At 33.0% G+C, this 22,405-nt stretch overlaps 1 protein-coding gene across 4 annotated transcripts in view; it reads left to right on the top strand.

Moving 5' to 3' along the window:
* RapGAP1 (Rap GTPase activating protein 1) overlaps nucleotides 1-22,405 on the top strand; it is a 223,922-nt gene that overhangs the window by 186,202 nt on the left and 15,315 nt on the right. For all 4 annotated transcript variants that reach the window (XM_089706131.1, XM_089706129.1, XM_089706132.1 and 1 more), the window contains 2 exons: nucleotides 10,967-11,153; nucleotides 16,518-16,702. In XM_089706131.1, the coding sequence (XP_089562257.1) occupies nucleotides 10,967-11,153; nucleotides 16,518-16,702 (372 nt within the window). The remainder of the gene's footprint in view (nucleotides 1-10,966; nucleotides 11,154-16,517; nucleotides 16,703-22,405) is intronic.

Raw genomic sequence — 22,405 nt, 5'->3', positions numbered from 1 at the left:
TATTATGGCGCGCACAAACTGTTCGGTTTACGGATGTAAATCTACATTGAAATCCCAGAAGGAAACAATATTTCAGAAAGATTGTATTAATATTTAATTGTATCTGTTGAATTAAAATCAAAGCTATGCATATATGTTGTCCTCATTATTTTCTAATCAGATTGTACATCCCAATGCGAATGCATTACTTAGTTAAATGTTATACAATAAGAACATCCAAAAATAAAGTGTCCACGTAAATAATATTTAGCAGTGCAATATCTGTAATTATATATTTATGAACAAATAATTACATCAGATTTAATAATCGCAATTATTTTGAATGTACATATGAATAAAGATTTCATCATAATATTAATAATCACAATTGTTTTATTTCCCATTTGTTGCAACCCTAGCGTATTTTCGTGTGGCAGCGTCATTTCCTACGCTGGCGGCGGCATCGCGCGACATTAAAGGCGATTCCTTACTGTAGGAAATAATGGTAATACTGTGGTTAGGCCTTTACCTGATTCTTGCTTCGTAGTTATAACGCGATAAGAATTTGTTATACACATTTAGAAACTTACATGAATATATTCTATTCAAAGCATAAGTACCTACTAATCTTAAAAGTTTAAATAAAAAGAAGATTAGTAATCTCCATTATTCCAATGCATGTAGTTTGCGAACCTGCAATGCTAATCGAAATTGATCGTTAGCAATGATAGTCTTAGCCAGCAGTCGAATTCACTGTGGTTGCATGCAGAATTAACATTGGTGCATTTTTGTGGAGCACAATGATGCAATCTCCGCAGTCGCTTTGTAGTATACTCCTATTCACAATTATGAGCTTTTTGAATAAATCCAGAGCCACCAAGCTCGTATCTCGGAGTGGTTCATTACCAACGTGTGCTTTAATGATAGCTTGGGTCTCGCGTGTTCATACCAGAGATGTAACGGAGCTTCGATTCCGGTTCCGTTAAGTCGGAACTTCCGATTATTATTACACTTTCGGTTCCGACTTCGGTTCCGATACTTTTGTATCGGATGTTAATCGGAGGTCGAACGAAACAAAGCGGGCGGCGCGCGACGGCCTGTGCCGAACAGGTTCATACATGTCGCGCGGGGAATCCCCCGACCCCCACTACGTGCACTCTATCATCAATTATTTTTTCACTTGTTAGTTGTTATTATTTGTTACGCCCAAGACACGTTTATAGGTTATAGATAATTGTTTTGATTTTTGCGGCTTATTATCAATGAAAGTGATCTGTTTTTGTGTGGGATAATGAAACCTAAGTCCAGTTGTATTTGGAACTACTTCAATGAAGTTAATTCAGATTCGGCAAAGTGTAAACTGTGTATGAAGACGTATTCAAGAAAGGGAGGTACGACAACGTCCTTAAAAAGTCATTTGAAGTCTGTCGATGCCACTGAATATGAAGAATTCATTAAGTCAGAAACTGAAAAAAAAGATACTGTACACAGCCTTCGACTTCGACGCCCCTTCAGGATGCTAAAAAAACAAATGACTTTAAAAGAAACTTTGCTGAAGAATACAAAATGGTGCACTTCTCATGCTAAATCTAAGGAAATTGACAGATTAATTTCGGAAATGATTGCTTTTTATTTTATAATAAAAAATAAAAATGAAAAGAATTGACTATAAATCATGTTTTATTTGTCCTTAAACAAACTGACCCTGTCTCCGATTTCGATTCCGATTCCGATAAACCAAATTTGAAAACTCCGATTCCGATTTCGGTTCCGATAAAACTACCTCCGTTACATCCCTGGTTCATACATACTGACGATTTGCCTCTCATTAAAATAAAAACCAATCTACACTTTAATTAACGAGGTTAGTAGACTTAAAGTTCCGCTCGCTGTATACAAGTAATGTATAGGTTTGCGTCACGTGTGTCAAAACAAGAGGATCAATGTTAGGTTAGACTTATGAGATTTCGTATCTACGTAAGCTAAATGCGTCTGGAATTCATACGTTTGCAGCTACCGTATTTCAGTAACAAAATAAATATAAAGCTTTAGTGCTGACGGTTTAATATCAAATACGCGTATGCTCTTTGTTATAAATGTATTTTAATGTGGACTGTAATGTGTCTTGCAAAATATTTATAATACGCGTAATGTTAAGTCATAATTTCTGTCTCACGAAACTGACATTTATGTTTTGGAATACCGAGAGACGTGATAATTAAAATTTGTTAAAGTTTGATTAAATTAGTTGATACATTTATGCGTTCATTACACTTGTTTCAGAGGTAAATATCTCACAAGGGAAGCTGAAATATAAGCAAGAATTACTTCACTTTTCTTCACTTCACAGTGGGGTCAAGCGGTGCTTTCAACGTTTTACTCCGGCTATGACAAATTTCCAACTCCGCGGGGAATTTCATTTTAACGGTTCATTTTAGTAAATGTGTTAAAGCGAGCATATTAAAATAGTATCTTATCTTCACCGCTTCCTTTACAATTAAGTCAGATAGCATCAGAAATGGAGGGGCCCGCTGGTGCCGTTCAAAATAGAATGGAGAATATATCTTGCATGTGACCGACGAAAACAATGGTTTATATTCTAGCGTAGCTGCTTATTAGAGTTGTTTGTAAACAATGAGATTTGTTTAATAATACACCTTGGATATTGCAGTCTCGAATGCTTGTACTTGCTGTACATGTAGGTACCTACTATTTATTACTTTTACGTTTGTTGCTTCCATCAAATGCTCTTCACTACATAACTAGTATAAAACAAAGTCACTTCCCGCTGACTGTCTCTTTGTATGTATGCAAATATCTTTGAACCTACGCAACAGATATTGATTAGATAGAATGGTTCTCGAGGAAGCTTTTAGTATATAATTTGTTAAGTTTTAAACAAAGTGCAGATAAAGGGCAGATTAATTTTACATGCATTTCTCCGGTCCTCTGATGTTCTGCTCTGCCATAATTTACCAACATATATCTCAAAATGCAATCTAAAGCTTATATTTCTATAAACCCATAAAAATGATAACTAGCGGTGTCAGATTGTTTTGTAACTCCAATTTAAAGATATCCCTTTGATACAAACGTTGAATAAAAAACCTCAAACTGATTTGAATTCGCAGCGCTCATTAAACGCTTCGAAAAACGCGATTACTGCGAGTCTGAGTTTTCCTCGCTCTTACCAACTTTAATGTTAACTTGCTAGAATTTTTTGCACTGAATTTGTGTCAATGACTCCTTGCTTGGACCCGGTTGCATTCACGTGCTTTAAACGTTCGTTTCTTTAACAAATGCCAGAATCGATGTATTTTAGAAGTACACCACAATGTTTTATATGAACTATTTTGATTTGAGTTTTATAGATAGGTAGGCCGCTATAAAGTTCGTGTGAAAAGTGCTGAAATAATCTATTGTAATTAGTTGTAAAAACGTATACAGATACGGCGTATGCTCTAGCAGGATTTAAACTTTTCACAACGCGCAATCTAAAGTGCGAACAATATTTCCCTGCCAATCTCAAATCTTTTAGCTGTTTGTTATCTTTATTAGCAGACATAATAATTCCATTTACAAGGGTTCACTCCCTTCGGAACAACTGCCGTTCTGTTAAAATAATACTCGAACAGCTTCCACACCTTTATCTCGGTAAATGTGAGTACGTAATGTATCCTACGAACAATAGGACATGCATTAAAACCGGTTTCTGTTTATAAATTCTATGTTTACATATGTTGACCCTTTTAGGCTACGCAGATAATAGATCGTTCTTGTAAACAACGCATTATCTTATGTGTTTATAATAAAGATTGCAGTTGTGTTTTGATAGCTTATAATTTGGAGCTGGTATTTATGGATATTACTAATATTTTCATAGAGTCTTGCATCACCGTTAAAATGCAATGAGCATTATGTATAATTGTGTTTTATAGGTTTTTGGATGAATATTGAATTTCAATTACTTCGTATTGTTTATTATTAAATATTCGCAGATATAGGAATAAGTTGGAAAATCCAAAAGTGCACGCCTCATAATTTTTTTTAAATAAATATTTATTAATTATTATTTTTGTTTATTTAATAACAATTAAACCACATCGAATCAGACCCTGAAAAATGAAAGGGTTCTATTCCTGAGCATACTCAAGCGTAAGAGAAAAAAAAGACTCGATTAGTAAAGTATTTCGGTCGCTATCGTGTTAACAAGAAAAAGGATCCGCACATACAGACACACGGACGTCCAAGACAGAACTTTTTTAAACTGTTTTTTAACTAGTTTAAATAACAAAAATGACATCAAAAATATCATGAACGTTAAAAATAGTGTTTTTTCTTAATATGTGTGTGTATGTATTATCTTACAAGTGCAATGTATGATACATAAAGACATTTTAAGTTTGAAAAATCAGATGTTTTGCGCGAAGTGACAGTAGTACCCACCTCAACGCTTCGCTTATGAGGCGTGCAATACAAAGACTATTATTTAATTCAAAGCACTGAGTAAGTTGATTGCTAATATTGTCATGCGCCTTATACAATACCTTTGATGGGGAGATATACTTCTTTGTTAGCACTTCATATTAGAAAGAAATGTATGTTAAGCTATAATGCTAGAATACAATGGGATTTGGTGTTGCCAGCTTATCTTTTATCGCTTGTTTGTGATAGATAAAGTTGTTTAGCTTTATAGGCGCGTGCCGTTTATTATGATTCATTACCATGGCCCAAACCTATCCCATATAGATAACGTAAGCAAATTGGTTACTTCATTATTTTGTCTTGATGTACCTTCGGTACGGCTATATTTTCTCAATAACAATTAACAACTATACAAATTATGGTGTCAGGTGACATATATGAGTTTTGGTAAGAGCAATTTAGTCCAGGATCCTTCGCCCATTTTTGCACGTGATTACTATCAGGCTTATTTTCCGTGAGTAGCTTTATTTTAATGAGACGCCCAATAATTTCCTGAACGAAACTCTCGATTGTGGTAAACATTGTTGCTCTTGTTTATTTCATAATTTTAAACCAAACTCGGTTCGGTAATTCGTTGAGTACCTTTGAAACATGTTTCAAGTACATATACCAAAATACAAAACAACGTAAGCTACATATTTCAAAACACAATGTAACCTACAATTCTCCTAACATTTTGTACGTAATTTTCTCTGCCGAAAGAATAGAAACTCAACAATGGTCTTGCAAGCATAGTTCTCGACTAGCATAGCATTACTATACAGTTTTCTATTATAAGGAACGGCACATATAGTTTCCGATGTTGCAATATACGTAGCTTGCATCGAATCAATTTAGTTCCCATCACAAACCAATCATGAAGCGGCCTTTCCACTTCCTCCTCCGACTGCCAATATTTTGTAGTATTTCAGTGTCGGCATTTTTGCTTATAGCTTGTTTATGTTCTTAGTATGTAGTTTGGTTGTAGCTTCAAACATAGACAACGAAGTGCCCACGGGAAGGAAATATTTAAATGTTAAACATTTAATTATTGTCTCAATTATTTCTAGAAAACCAGGTTCAACTTAGTATGGTTAATTAGAACCGAAATATTTATAATTATTAGTGAAATAATATAAGGTTTACCTATTTTAATAAGAAGTTATGTAACATAATGTAGCTGGATTTATCCTCATATTAACCGAAAAACATGGAAAAAGTAGAGCAATCCTACGTAAGCGCGTTAAAAGAAAGATTTAATGCTATTTTTGTCATGTATTTTTTGTTAGTTCAAACATTTGGACATAGCTGTATTAATTTCATGGACTGGAACGAATATAGCTATGATTCTTAACCTTAAAATTTATTTTCGTTTGAAATCAGTCCAGAATTTTTGAAATATCAAAGAAACTTTTCTGCTTAAAAGTATTATTATTAATTTATTAGTATGCCTAATGCCTAACCTATAAGGATTTTTTTTGTAATAATTTATCAGACATTGATACACTATAGATGAATACTAATACTCATCTATTGTCGTTTATAATAAACAACCATAGAAATTACTTAGGTGATTAAAAGCCCAGCATACTTTGTTTACCACCTCCTTCGATCAAGATGTTCAGATTACGATTCCTTGAGGATACTAAGAACTACGAACATAATATAGACGTGGAACATTTTATCAGAAGTATATTGAAATATTATGATCTATATAAATAGACGTTTACCCTCACCAAAAATAAATGCAGGTGAATTTGTAACCAAACCGGGTTTCATTAAATCGAACCCATTTCTCCGGCTGATCTAAAAATTTGTCGCGCCAGCATTAATGAGACAAGACAGAATTATTAGTGGTGTTCGTTCAATATAGCTCCAATTAATTTCCGTTCCTACAAATTAATTTTGTCCCATTTATTCGTTTGTTTTGAATATCAATCCGCAATATTTCATTAGAAGTTGGTTATTTGACGCTGTAGGTATATAATTGGAGTTCATATCTTTAGTCGAACTCTGGTACTTAATTGATTTTATTCTGTTTTTGGAATTATTTTTATTTAATCGGAAATAGTTTAATGGCATGTAACGAAAAACTGATTAGATTTGTTTGTTATAAAAAACCTACATATAATTTTATTAAAAAGGTTTATGTTTAGATGGAATGCATAAAAATTGCAAATGCGTGTTCTACCATCGATATGCTGAACTCAATGTTTCTTTTATTTTATTATCTTTTTGTTACAAAATGTATGTTATCCTAGTAAATTAAAATTGTCTACAAACCACAGATTAGTTGTTTCAAAGCGGAAAAGAAGCCATACATGTAAGGACATTTGATATGTAAAATACCGATTACTTAACGAAGGCGCGTTATTATTTATGTAATTATTACTAATCTTATTACATAGTATATACGTTGTTTATTTATTACATGATATTTAATGGAATGAAATATTAATTTATGAATGGATGAAATAAAATTATTTATTTCTTTTAAAATATGTATTACAAACTGGTTGGGGTCGTTGAGTTACATTAAACTCGATTATTTTAGCAGTGTACGAATACCTATAATATCTTCGATTCGTGTTTTTAAAAATTTTACTTTGCAAAGTTTGTTCAAAAGCATTAAAAGTGTTTTAAACTGTTAGTCCGGGATACATCGCCCATTTTTGCAAGTGATTACTATCAAGCTAATTTTTCGTGAGTAGCTTTATTTTGATGAGATGCCCAATAATTTCATGTACGAAACTCTCGATTCTGGTAGCTTACAGAGGTAACAAGGATAAAAATTTTTGATTTGACGGTTCTCAAATATTTATTACGCAATTTGTAGGACAATATGTCTGTTGAATTATATAAGTATTAAATAAGTGAAAATAAAAAAATCAGCTTGTTAGTAATCATTTATGATGACTTCGTTATCGATACACATTGGAAAGGGGGACTCTTTGATCAAACCATAGATTTTGTAGGACAAATATTTTTTCGAATACTTTAGATAAATTATCTTGAGATTGAACGAAAAAAAACATTCAGTTAATAATTAATATTTGAGAACCATCAAATCAAAATATTTTATCCTTGTTTCCTCTGGTAGCTACCACAATCGAGAGTTTCATACATGAAATTATTGGGCATCTCATCAAAATAAAGCTACTCACGAAAAATTAGCTTGATAGTAATCACTTGCAAAAATGGGCGATGTATCCCGGACTATGTTGCAATAAAAGTTATTATAAGACTTACAAGCCATAAGTATAAAGGTTCCAAAAGAATATCCTATAAGTAATTGAGAAGGGTAATTTCAATAATAGGGAAACATAAGTCATTAGAATTATAAAAATAAAGATTAATTTGGTCTTCATTACAAACTTCAAAGAAATCCAAGAAAAATATATGTTAAAAAATACCTAGTTATATACCTACTCAATACTGTTTGTATTTATATATTGGTGTAAACCTAGAAGGAACATTAATAACTACAACGATAACTTAGAAGCATTAATAGCCTTCACTTCACAAACGATTGCAGTACGTACTTAGTACTTACAGTTTGTTCATTAGTTCATACAGAACATGTGGACGTGAAGATTTTATATATGTGTAAGTCGTATTTGCAATTAAGGTTGGGTCGCCTAAGATCGGATGTGACATAAGATCGGATGCATGGAATAACTCGCAAACTAGGCAATATTCTCTACTGCTACCAACACTACTAGATCCGCCATTTTGTTCTGCCCCTCTCTTCACTCTGCGGCCGGCCAGCGACCAGACGGGACATGTACACAGGTGATTCAGCAGAAAAGGTGTATTTTGTGGCGAAAATCGTCGATCCGATCTTACCTACAAAATTTTGATGGCTCATTGTGGAGAGTACTTTCATTGAAATAATGTAATTAATTATTTTGGGGCAGAATTAGCGAATCCTCTTTCCATCTGTATACTTTGATTACGCCTAGGACGTTCACAACCCAAGATCCGATCTTCCCTCCCAATGCCGAAGATCGGACCGAAGTTTAGCTCTTGACTGCGCCTTATGCAATAATGCGCAATAATTATTAACTTTTAATATATTTAACTATCCAATGACGCTATGACTATCAGACCTTAGGTACATTTTCATTATTTAGTCCTAGAACACGGAGGATAAAAGTTTGAGAAACTTAATTAGGATGAGGAGGGAAGACCGGACTAAAAAAACGCAATAAAAAAAAAAAAACTTATTTGTCAAATTTTTTGAGGAATTTCCTGACTCAATCATTGATGTATGGACGTAAGTCCGGATGTTTTCCTAATGTGAACATTATTATTAAACGCATAGAAGTGAAGATACTACATAGTCCAATCTTCGGCCGAACTGTTATTTTCTTCACTATGGTAAGTCGAAAAAAGTCTGCTTTTTAGGCTCTAAATTTGCTTAGATAGATAGCATCTACGCAAACCAAAAAATTAGGGGTTAAACAATATTTTTTTGTCATCAATTTACAGTTGACCGCAACAGAAAAACGACATCGAATCATAAGAAATAAAATAAAAAATACAGTACGTATAAAATTTTCGGCATATGCGTCCGATCTTAGGCGACCCAACCTTACTTAATGACTTTTCCTTAAGGGAAATTTAATTTGTAATAAGAGTTGTAGATGTAACAAAATCTTAACGAATGTATGTAAGGATAATGTTCTTATACTGAAATGGTGTGTATGCACTGTGCATCCACTTAAAAAACATTAGTTTATAGTTTAAACATATTATGTAGGAAAATTACATTATATAAACTAGCATATGTTCTGATCTATGATAATGTTTCTTTTCTTGCCTCCTGCAAAAATACAAAATACATCGATAGTAATTCGATAGATCCACTTAGCCATACATATCAACAGCAATTATCCTGCTATTTATATTTTTAACACTTTAATTTGGTGTCAGATTGAAGAAAAAGTATTTATAAATGCATAATACAAGTTATATAATAATTGACAACAAATCTTCAGTCTCTTCTCCATATGCAAAGAGTTTAACTTCAAAGGTATTCAATTAACTAAAAATAGTGCGATTTTGTAATATAACAGAATCGGTATCATGCGTGACGAGCAGAGCATTTCTAAATACAATACGAAATCTAACTTCCTCCGATCAAAGAATTCTTAATACGATATTATTGCTACTGGCAGTTATAGGTCTGATGAGTTTTAAACGTTTACGGTTAAAAATATCTTCATAATTTACGACTAATCACTATTTAATACTATCTTGGGAAACGTTAAAAGATGAAGAGGAAAAAATAAGAAATGGGTTTGATTTTTAAGCTGTTCCAACGTTATAAGTATTCATTTACATGGGAATTGAAATCCAAAAATAAAATAAAATAAACAGCGTAAGTTATAATGAAATTACAATGGAAAAGAAGACTTCATAAACAACTTTCGAGTTCTTAAAACGTTTGTGGAAAACGTTTAGATTTGCGAGATATTCGTGGCATGGCAGTGAAGTAAACACGAAAACTTCGTGACGTTCGATTAATTCTATCAAAGTGAAAATGTTCCACCATTTTCCACGCTACTTGTTTCGAATTGCTGTCAACAGTTCAACTAATGCTTCCGTCGGTCCAATATTAAACTTTTGATGGTGTTTATGGCCTCGCCTCCGATTTATTACTGAGTCTATAACGATATCAAATGTATCGATTTCACGCTTTATTATTGTAACCTGCTTCCCAAAATTATTTTGTTAAAATTCAATTTTCTTGCGGTCTAGGCGTTGGACCATAAAATTCCCTAACGGTTGTATGCCACGGTGTAGTCAAAAGAACGGTAGATAAAGTTGGATCGTGCGATAGATTTACTACTTCCTCGCTGTCCAAAACTTTGACGGAATCAGGGATATATTCCATTTTTAGGATCAACAAACCAGTCAATTAGTGACTTTGATCTCGAACACCGTGGTTAATGTATTCATGTGATTGTGCATGGATTAGTCGAGTCAATTGGGAATTCGTTTTGATGGACTTCATCAAAAATTTATTGTGTTTTGATTTTAATCCGATTGTTGGTTTTGCTGATGATTGGAATGGAATTTTATTTTAATGAATACATGTGTAGTTGTGTAGTTCTAGAATGAAAACGGTCAATATCAATTATTGATGTGTACGATGTGCGTATTACCGTAATAATGGGGTGACAACCGAATCGAGGTAGTTATCACGTCCCCATACAAGGTCACATACGATACATTAAGTATTTATGAATATAACATGTGAACCCTAGACTCTAAAGCAGCCATAAATTTCATATGCACGTGAATTTGATAAAATATACATATCACAAATATAAACAAATTAACAAGGTATGCTGACGGAAGTAATAAAAAATGAAATAATTATTAACCCATTCCAAACAAAATATTGAGCAGAAACTATCGCAGCACCTTTCAATAATGTACACCACAGACAAATTGATTTACTAGTACCTTTTTTAAACTGTTCGTAGTACGATATTAACTTTAACTTTAATTTCAGGTGTCCCGTCCTGTACACAGCCGGCCTGCGTCAGTGGGCGGTACGGGGGTCACCCAGGACATATACGACGGGCAGGTGACGAGCCAAGGGGCCCCCTCGTCACCTAACACGAATGTACTGACGAGGAGATGCGAAGTCGCCTGCCAGGCTAGCCAGCGGCTTCTGCAAGAGATATTGGCTAAACCTGGTGAGTGTGCTACCTACAATACTCTCCAATCTTTTTGACCGGGCTGAAGTTAGGTACAGGTCGATGCGTAGAATATACACTATACCATAGTAATAAGAACTACGTACATGAGGAAGATGACAGATGTGCCAACTTCTGCCCGGACGTCAACGTTGTGAATGGATGAATGGTATTTTTTTCGCGAAAACGAATTTTTGATGTGTGATGATTTTTTATGTACCAGAATAACACGTAAGCTATAGGAATATGTATTTGCTTGGCGTCCGCAGGTAAAACCGCGCAGCAAATCTAAAGTATAAGAATCCTGAATCAAATAATTTTAAGGCAGCTTTAATCTGAAGAAATAAGGGAATTATTATCAGCGTTAAGAAACTTGCTATATAACTTCTGTAACACTATTTTGTAATGTGTTACAGTAACTATATAAATAGTTGGGCTTATCGTTATGAAAATTTGAAAGGGTTAATTTTATTGCATAGGTAAATGACTCACTGTTTATTTATTTGAACGCCTTTTAGCGATCGTGTCTGGATATTATGAAAATACATCTAAGGGTTAACAATTTTGTTTGTTGAAAGAGAATTGAGTTGAAAGCACTCATCGAACCATAATGTAATTACAGAGTTGAGTTAATTAATTTGACGACTCGTGTTTCTCTTGTTACCTGACTCGAACTTTAAACTTCAGAATGTTTTTTATTAGAAAAGTATAACAGAGAGATAAATTATAGATCACGAAAAATACGAAAGCCTGGTTAAATGAGAAGTACGAATGTTACTCTATGCCTTAAATTTAAATATACCTACTACATTTCTAAAAATACCTACAATCGATATTCGCCGCAAAATTTTAGTAAATATTCCTAACTAAGTGAGAATAGCGCATAAATTTGCCATTTTATGGTACATCTACACGCTTGGTTCAAATAATATAATATATTTATTTTTCCAAATTTCACGAAGCACAAACGTATTTTATGACTGTTACATCAAAATGTACTACAAATGAAAGTTATTTAATCTTTCGACGTCTTTGAAGTCTTAAATAACAAAGACTTTCGTTTTTCAGATCATTTATTGAGAGAAAGTTAAGGAAACGTTAAAGAACTTGAGAAAGTTTTTGACTTTAAAATGGGCTGATATAGATGATATCGTTATATATATATTCACTCGTTCATTCTTTGTTGATCATTTAAACCCCTTATATTTATTTGTTTTGCTTCATTTGCATTTTATTTTCTTTTATTTGTATACACAAACTGACATACACTTGACCCATTTAAATTCTGTCAATTTGCAATGAATATAAAATATGCACTTATAATTTTTAACAAACAAAAGATGCATTTGTATGTATTCACTTATTCAGTGTACAAACAATAGAAATTCATAACGTAATTACGAATACGGTTCTTTATTCTTATGAATAAGTTTGCATATTCAAATTAACATTTAAATGAAGTATGAAAACTCAAATGTTCTTTCATTTAACAAGCTGCTGCTTGTCAAGCAAATTTAAAATGCAACATTTCTAAAGTCGTTTTATCTTAATCCATTCAAAAGATCTAATTTATTCCGAGCAGTTCCTATTTAAATTTGAGTAAACTTTATGTAAAGAAGGATTTTAAAGAAAAACCACCCTCACTAGTTAGTTGATTAAAGCATTAATTAAATTAGGTGGCATCGCGATATCTTGGGAAATCAAGAGTTGTGTTCCGGCTGAGTTGAGTCGGGCTTCAAGAAGTTGTAAATATGCTATGTTTTAGCGTAGTATGAGAACGCCTCGAGACAACTTAGTATAAAATGTTTGCGCAATTATATCGTCCCGTGAGCCAGAACTTGTGAGGAACATTCAAAAAATTCAAAAAATTCAAAATTCTTTATTTGGAACAATAAAAACACAGATACAAAAAACTTTATGAACGATGGCACCTATAAAAGCTTAAAAAAGCTGTGGCACAGATGCCAACGCCCGCCTCCATACATTAGAAGTTCCAGTGACTAACATTTTTACAGTAATAATTCCAAAAGAAAAACACAAGAAAACAATAAAAGTAAGTAAGACGATTACACAAATTTAAAAAGACATAAATGTGCAGGTGTGTATATGTATATGTGAGAGTGTGAGATTGTATGTATGTGTGTGTATATGTGATGGGTTTATTTTATGCTGTTTTATGATACATATCCGGCTAGGAGTTTCTTTATTGATTATATATGCTATAAGCTTATATGCTAAAAAGTAAAGCCATCCTGTTTTTCATTACTTCTTCAATGTTATCTGCTTTTCATTCACCTATCCTACATAACTATTTTAAAATACATCGAATATAATGAGTAATATAATATTCCGATCTAGTCCGATCTATTAATCAACAAAACAAATATATTTTAAGTGAATTCGGCAATACATTTTCGCAAAATATCAATTCGTTTTTCAAGCGGTCGTTGTTTATAAGCAATGATATTTATAGGCTCGAGAGCTGAGTGGGGTACCGACTGCTTTATTAGAGACCTTTATACCCTCGGTAAATCACCGATATACGTGTACTTTTTATAGAAATTATTGCCCAAATTTATTTATTAGCAAGTACACAAGTGTAAAATATAAGCACTTTATTTACGTTTAGAATTTGTACTTTAAAATTACCGAAATGGATTCTAAAAGCATATTTTATTCAAAATATTAATTTTATACGTGTTGGCGGCGTTTCAAGTCTTTCATTACAAAATATAATATATGTACATAATAAAATACAAAATTATTGAGTGCTAACCCTCTTATTGCTTGGGTAGTGTTGTGTGACGTCACTGGTTTGTGATTCATACGAGTAGCTTTAGGGGAAGCCGTACAACTTGTAACACGCAATTCTCGTTTATTTATCATTTGTACAACATTGTTCAAAAAGAGTTAAAAGACAGGTGATTAAATGCAAATGCTAAATGCAATGCTACTAAATTAGATTTCTTTTGTTAAATAAATAAAAAAATGGTATATAGGTAATATTGCATTGGTATGGCTAATATTATAAAAGTAATACACTTTTGCCTCGGTAATAATTATCGTCCTTTCTACCCAGACTAGAATCGATATATAAACTACGAATGATAATAATTCGTCCTTCATTTGATGCAGTCTAATTATTTCATATTTCTAAATATCCTTTCAACATTAATCTCCCATTATCAGACATATCTAATGATATTTAATATAAAATATTCAATGCATAGCTATTTTAACTGCACATATTTGAAATCACAAAAAAACGAGGCATATTCACGTGATTTACATAAAGGCGTTACGCTCCTTCGCAACGGACAAAAACTTATCTCCCCAAAGCGAGAGGTGTTCTTATACCTCTCGCTTTGGGGAGATAAGTTTTTGTCCGTACTACGAGTACGAACAATAGTTCCAGGATGAAGAAATATAAAGCCCTGACAATGCCGGTCTAGACTAGAACATTACTGGAAGATTAGGTCCCTTTAGGAATAAACCCCAAATCTACAAGTTAAATCAAGAAGACTAACATCGATTTGATTTACAATAAAACTTTGTATGTCGCATGATAGAATACGATAAAATTCAAATTTTAAACAGCTAAACTTCAAAGTTTGTAAATAAATTTAAAACGTTTGATTTGTTAACATCATAATGGCCTAAAATATATGAATACATTTGAATAACCAAAATACTGTCGTGACTTCCTTAATGTACAAAAGTTTTAAACAAAAACTATAATTATATAACATCACCATAGTCGTTTTATTCATAAAAACTTTTGTATTATTATTACCAATAATGAACGACTTTTTGTGTTGAACCGCTTATATCAAACGTTTTAACTGCATTGAGTTTAAATTTTCTATCTTTTTGTCATTACATATTATTTTTACGAGTTAATTGCTAGTTGAATAGAAGAATATAACGTTACGGTTGCATTATTCAAGAGAAATTTCTGTTATGAAAAATACATAAACGTATTGTTTTAAGTCGATGCATTTGTAATAAAACAAGGTCATTGCACCCGTTTGGGTGTTATCATTGTTTATTAATATCTTATCATACATTAATTAATATCTTTTATAGTCGGATTTAGCCGCTCAACCTAATAACCAATAGACAAATGAAAAAAATGTGTGCGTGTACTAGTGTACACACGTAAGAAGTGAAACTTCTTTATGACCTTATTTTTCAAAAAATAATTTACTTTATGCAACTTTACAGAAATACGTCGAATCACGCGTGGTAGAGATACGAAAAAGATGGCGCGTAACGGAAAAATGTCACGCGTAACGAAAAAATGTTACACTAAATTTTTTTCCAACCCCGATAAAGAAGTTTCACTTCAAAAAAACTGTAGGTAACATTGTTACTGAATAATAATATATTTTTTTTTTATTTGTTATATCTACCGAATATAAGAAACGTGATTACAGTAGTTTTTGCATATTTGAGTGACAGTACTCGCCAACACTCTCATAAACTTTCACATTTATAATATAAGTGGGAAGAATAGTAATTTCCCGAAGGAAATGAATAAGGTCCGTGAGATATTGGGTCTTACCACAAAACCATCTTCTCACAAAGTTAATAAATATAATATTAATGCTTAGAACGTATAACTGTTTATTAAGTTAGTGGTTACCATTATGCCCAAGCCCCAAATGTATTGAGAATTTCTTTGAGGAAATAATTTTAACAGAGTTAAATAAACAAATTGGAAATGTTTAGCCTTGATTATTTACTTATGGCTTAAGAGCAAAGTTCAATTCTTATAATTGAGTTGTTAATATTTTACCGTAACTAGCTCAGCTAAATGATTGATTTATATTTTATAAAAATAATTAATTACCGCCTTAAGAACACATAATATAATATGCTGTTGCAGGTGATATTTTGTAGGCGGTTACATAAATACAAGAAATAAAGGAATTTCGCTTGAGAACGGAAGATAAAATAAACCTGCAATCTACCGCCCACTTTGGATTAGTAACACTATTTATAGCCGAAGAATCTGGGTTGCTTCTTCTACAATTTTGTGCATTTATTTCTGCCCCAATAAAAATAACTATGAAAGATTCTGCATATTAAAATTAGCTAACTCAGCCAAGTACACAGTAGTACTACTAATATTATCAACGTTTATAAGGGTATATAGACGATAACACTTTTCATTTTCCAAGCAGAAAGAAATAATCAGAACTATGTGCAATTACGTATAAAAAGCTGTTTTTGCGTGAAAGAGTAACAAACCTTCATATATTCATACATTCTTCAAATTATCGCGTTTAGTACGATTATAGTATTAGAACATACACTTACATACCACGCAAATCAATCTTCTAATCCATACATCTCTTCCAGGTACTCCCCCCTCCGTAGTCCTGCCACCAAGAGGCGGCTACTGGGCAGATGGCCTCGACGACAATCCCTCAGAGGAGGACAACGAGCCCCGACCACAGCCCAGCACCCCACGCCAGCTTACAAGAAAACATAACATAGATACAGATGACACCGCCAAGTATTACAGGCGGTTCTTTTTAGGAAACGTAAGTATTATAAATGTTATATAAAATACGCTTACTTATGATATAATTGTATTGTTAACTATCCTTGATAAGTGAACAAAGTATGAATTAAACCATACAAACCAAGCAACTGAACCTAATGAAAGCGTATTAAAAATATGATCCAACTAAGATTAGGAACGCCAATCATGGTCTTTATGTCAAATAACGTAAGACAAATACAACTACTTAAAAATCCTTTTGCATAGAAAAGATCAAATTTCATGAATTAGTAGGACAATATTATTGTTAAAAAGATTCAAAAAGAAATGGTAAGCTTTTTTACTGTAAGTTGGTAAACTTAAAATTACAAATGAAATAAGATTTCTTCCATTTATATGAAGCTGAAAACATTACCTTCGTCAAATAATACTGAATAAAGTTTCGAATCGAAAACACATGTGTATGTTTGTGAAAACAAGAAAATTGAACATTTATAAGTACTTTTATTTCGCTTACATTTGTATATTTGCACATGAAATAAATTGGATTCTACAAATGTCAGCATTTCCAATAGCAAACTAAAACGCATTTTCTAAATGAAGAATGTTACTAGGTATGCCAAATCCCTTGAAATTGTGTCTCAGTAAAGCCTGTATGTATACAAATACACTAGTTTTTGTCGTATTCAAAAATACCAAGTAGTTTTGATTTTATACGCATTCAAAGTTTCGAAAAATATCGAGTCCCGCTAAAGTCACGTGACCGCTTGTGACGTCACGTCACAACGCGCCGCGCGGCCGCGCTCCCGCGCTTAGGGCGAGGCCACAACACTGCGTTGCGGCGTCGCGTCGTAAAAATGTACGACGCGGTGCGCTTATAATTCGTGTGAATATAACTACATTTTGCACGCCTCATGAGCGAAGCGTTGAGGTGGGTACTACTGTCACTTCGCGCAAAACATCTGATTTTTCAAACTTAAAATGTCTTTATGTATCATACATTTTAAAAGTCTGCGGCGTCGTAGATTTTTACGACGCGACGCCGCAACGCAGTGTTGTGGCCTCGCCCTTAGTATCAAGTCGGCAGCGCTGTAGTAGGTGTTATAGCTTGCGCAGTATTTTGATGGGTTTTCGTCCGCGAATTTCGTTAATAGTCCAATAATAGTAATTATTATTCATTTAATAAAATAACAGTCATGCCAAAGTTTCATCTTTATTTAATAGTTTCTCAAAATATTCTATACGATTGCGTTTTTGCACTGCTGATCTCTGAGGTTTATCTTCATTTTCCTGCTGACATTTGAATTTGTGTGGAACTATACCCTGTTTTTGTTTAATTCTTCCCCCGACCAACTTATATTTTAGTATAGTTGTCCATATCATTCTCAACTTAAAACAAGAAAAAATCTTACTAGCCATCTACCTATACTAGCCCATACGAGCAGAGCAGAAGCACAGTCTAGTATATATTAAAACTTGTATAGAAAACAAAGGATAACGCAAAACAGCTGCAATGTTCTTAAAATATTTTTTATTTTATTTTATTTTATTTTCTTTATTGGAAAACATACAGAGACAAAGACAGAGATATATAAAAAAAAAAAAGAATCTTATTAACTAAAAATACATGAAAATGCCTCCTTATAGTGTTTTCACTGTGAACATATAATATTATTTTTGCCAACACCCAGCAGTAGGAAAGACAAGGAAAAAACCACAAAAGACAATCGTTGATTAATATTTTCATGCGTACATAAAGACGGAGGTAAATAGGTCTACGTATTTGCAAAATCTTTACATATTAACATTCTTATATGTTCAATAGCAATTTTTTTACATTCATTTTGTAAGACGAAGAGGAACAAGAAAACATATCAAGATCATTCATATAGGTATTATAAAAACTAGACATTCTGTGAAGAGGCACATGAAGACCCATATTGGTTCTGGCGGTTGGTATATGAAATAAGTCTTTTGAGCGTGTTGATCTGGATGGGATGCGATAATTTATTAAGCTAAGAAGTTCTGAACAGGCTATTTCTCCTACGCAGATTTGTAATATGTTATTATAATATGTAGTACTATGTAAGAACACGGAAAATTCTGACACCAAAGGTTTTACTTTACACCTCTGACCATTTTTTGTTTACGTCCTTTGCAACTATAAAAAACAATTACTTATCCGGCGAATTGGTAGTTGTATTTTTACATTTAGGAACAGCACATCATTTTCTGGTATTTGGATTGGACATTTTTAAAAGTATTTAATTATAATTTCGACGGCGCGGGCGCGCGATCGCTAGCGGACTGAGTGAGCCAGATTGAGCGTGTTGTGGTGTGACGTCACACCATCACCGGGCGTTTACAACTTGTTTTACTTCTAAATCGGAAACTAATTGACGTATCGAAGTAATTTTTTCACCAGTATTTTTTATTTTTGACAGAGAATATGGAGTGCTAATAATCAAAATTAGTGAACATTCTCCATTGTTTAAATGCAATGAAGTCGAGTAAATGTTTGCTATGGAATTAGAAAGTCTTTGAAAGTTTTTCTTTTGTCTACAGATTATTAAATCGATATCAATTATCGGAAAAGCAATTCGCATTTCTCTGAAAATAAAATGAACAAATACAATGTTATTTTTTTCTGTGGTCATAAACTTAAAATTGCGTTTGTAACAATCAATTTAATTATACAATCGTAAAAATATCAACACATTAGTGAAATAAAAGTAAATTACATTTCTCGCTTTACGGGTTAAGTCTGGTACTTTCCTTATGGGTCATTAACCATAATTAGAATCTTGTTGGTCTGGTCTTATTGAAATTAAAGAAACCCGAGCTACGCTTTATTTAACTTTAACAATTACGCACAAATTCTACCAAATAAAATAAGACAACAAACAATAGAGACATTTAAAATTATTAAGCTTAATTGAATTACAATATAATATAGTGGTAACAGTTTAAAATTTAATTTTATTAAACGTCATTGTATCTACATTTTACATAATTATAAACGTTAAAGCTTTCTTTTAGTTTTTATCAGATGATAATTACCTGTTATTAACTTTTATTGCATCCTAGAAGCAGGCCCTGGCTTAGCTGGTATAATTATAAGTCTCTCGTGATATCTTTTTATTAACAACATGAAATACATTGAACTACGTCATTGGATATTGAAAATTTATCATGTGCTCATTGACATTTCGCGCCGCGCTGTCTCGTGTGGCCGTAACGAGACGCAGTCAGTATAAAAATATATTTCATGTTAATTATTTTCACATGGTATTTCGACAATCACTTGGTCACGTTCCCCTTGACATAAAATGTGGAAAGTCGAGAGCTTGCCCACCCAATGTCAATGTCCTTTTATGCCTTGACCTTCTAGTGGACCTCGTCAGGACATAAATCAATATACTCTTTTCCGCAGTTATTAAGAACCAGTTAAGGTTTTGATATATTTTATTCATGATTTTTGTGAATGCACCTTGCAATACATGTTCACGTTCATGAGATATAATGTGAAGTTAGTGATGATTTCTGTTTGCTACTTTAACGTCGAAGTCATTAAACTGCAGCGGTATTACGTTAAACGTAAAAAAATATTCTCACGGGGCCAATGCCATGAACTCAGGCATGAAATACAATTTAGCTATTAATAATAATTTCATTAGTTATTTCACTTTAAACTATTTGCCAAGAAAACAGCGTTACTATAAAACAAGATGGAATATTGAAAAAAATGCAGACTCATCCTAAGTTTTCATTTTATTTCTCAATTTCAGAACCATTTTACTCGATGCCTGTCGATGATTATAGAAATATCTTTCATAAATGCACGATCATTTGAATCGCTTTGAGAAATTTTAAATAACGAGGCCTTACAATTCAATGGGTATCATTGTAATACAATGTTTCGAATCCCCTACAATTCAGACGTGTGAACATCGGCTCATCTCTACAAAGCTATTGCAATACGAAACTGTTAGATCGACCTCTAGTCGCATATAATATATTAATGAAAGCTAAAACAATCTGTCGATATCGCTGTGCTTTCAATTCATGAGATGAAGCGAATTGAATTGAATGGAGTACTTAAGATTGATTAAATATGGATCACAATTCACATACTATCTAACTATTGTTTTGAATTTTAATTGTTTCTATTTGTTTTTGAATAGTGTTCCAATTAATGTGATTGACAGATAGATAGACAGGTGTCATGTGAAGGTCCAATAATCACTGATATATCATTCTTTCTACTTCTTCATTGAGACAAGCACTCTTTATTCTTTTACCAATGATCCTGAAGCACGAGATTATTTTCTTTAAGCTTTGCCCTCGTTAAATAAAATTGTGGAGAGGTCTGATTTCAGCATACAAATATTTTGGAAACTAAATATTTTTACATAAAGAACCAACTGAAAGATTGAAATATTTGTTTCCATACTAGCATGACCATAGCATGACCCAATTCGTATAGAAACACAAGCGATCCATAAAGCACGATACATATTGGTTCTCTCAAAAATACTGATATCTTCTATAACATTCATATGTTTTAGATCGTCTATCACATAAAGCATGAACTAAGATCTACATTTGACACGCTATTACCAGCACGTGTGAACTTTCCCATACCCACGCCCCATAGGCTTACTTTTTCTTCGTTTTCGTATCGTCTGTATCTTCATAATTATTTCTATGAAGTATATGAACGAGTTCTGTTCTGTGTTTTCACACGCCAAATTCAATGTCAGGGGTTTAGCAATAAAATTGCGTAAAGCGCGTCACACACGGTGAAGATACTATAATATTTTATCTTAAGATACTGTTATATTTTATATTACAGTATCTTAACGCATCCGGTATCAGCGTTTGGACCATCATTTTTCTTTTTGTCATTGCGTACTAAGACCCCTGTAGAACCGCCATCCTGTTACAAATGACGCGAAATTTTGTGGGTCATTTGTAACAGGATGGCGGTTCTACAGGAGTCTTAGTACGCAATGACAAAAAGAAAAATGATGGTCCAAACGCTGATACCGGATGCGTTAAGATACTGTAATATAAAATATAACAGTATCTTAAGATAAAATATTATAGTATCTTCACCGTGTGTGACGCGCTTAATTAAGCTACATATATTTTGCTATGCATTATATTCTTAATTGCAATGTTCTACTGACTAAATTATTTTAACGTTCAGTGTCAAAAGTTAGTTGGTAGATAGAATCTGTGTGCAACTACAGAGACAAATCTCCGATTGATTAAAAAAATTAAAAACTCAGCATAAAATTTAACATTCCATTAAAAATACCACTCGTGCACCAATTAAAATCGTATGCACTCATGCGTTAGTTAAGCGGAGTACTCATTACGAAAAACCTCTAACGACAGTGGGAAAAGTCGCCTGCCTAGCTACGCGGAACGGACTGGCTTCACGCCGACTGAGCCAAGCGGCTTGTAGATCAAGCCGATTACGGAATTATGCAGCAATTTGATACCGCGCTTGTGTGCTCCGCTTTATCGTTCGTAATCTAGCCAGAATTACATACGTTTCTTCCCTGGAAACTGTTGTCAGATTGAATAATTCGATACGCTTTTGTGCGAAGAGTTTGAGAACGTAATCATTGTAAGACCCCATCCCAATTTATACAGCGTGTTCAATTTTGTGGTCACGTAAAAGCTTAAAAAATTATAACACATAAGCTTATCGTAAAAAATGACAGTACCTGTC

Source organism: Colias philodice, chromosome 17, assembly GCF_061535455.1.
Source record: "Colias philodice isolate Cphi_HAF_F1 chromosome 17, ilColPhil1 Martin Lab GWU primary, whole genome shotgun sequence".
NCBI classification, from domain to species: Eukaryota; Metazoa; Arthropoda; class Insecta; order Lepidoptera; family Pieridae; genus Colias; species Colias philodice.
The sequence above is the reverse complement of the archived record's forward strand: the minus strand, read 5'-3'. Positions and strand labels throughout refer to the sequence as shown.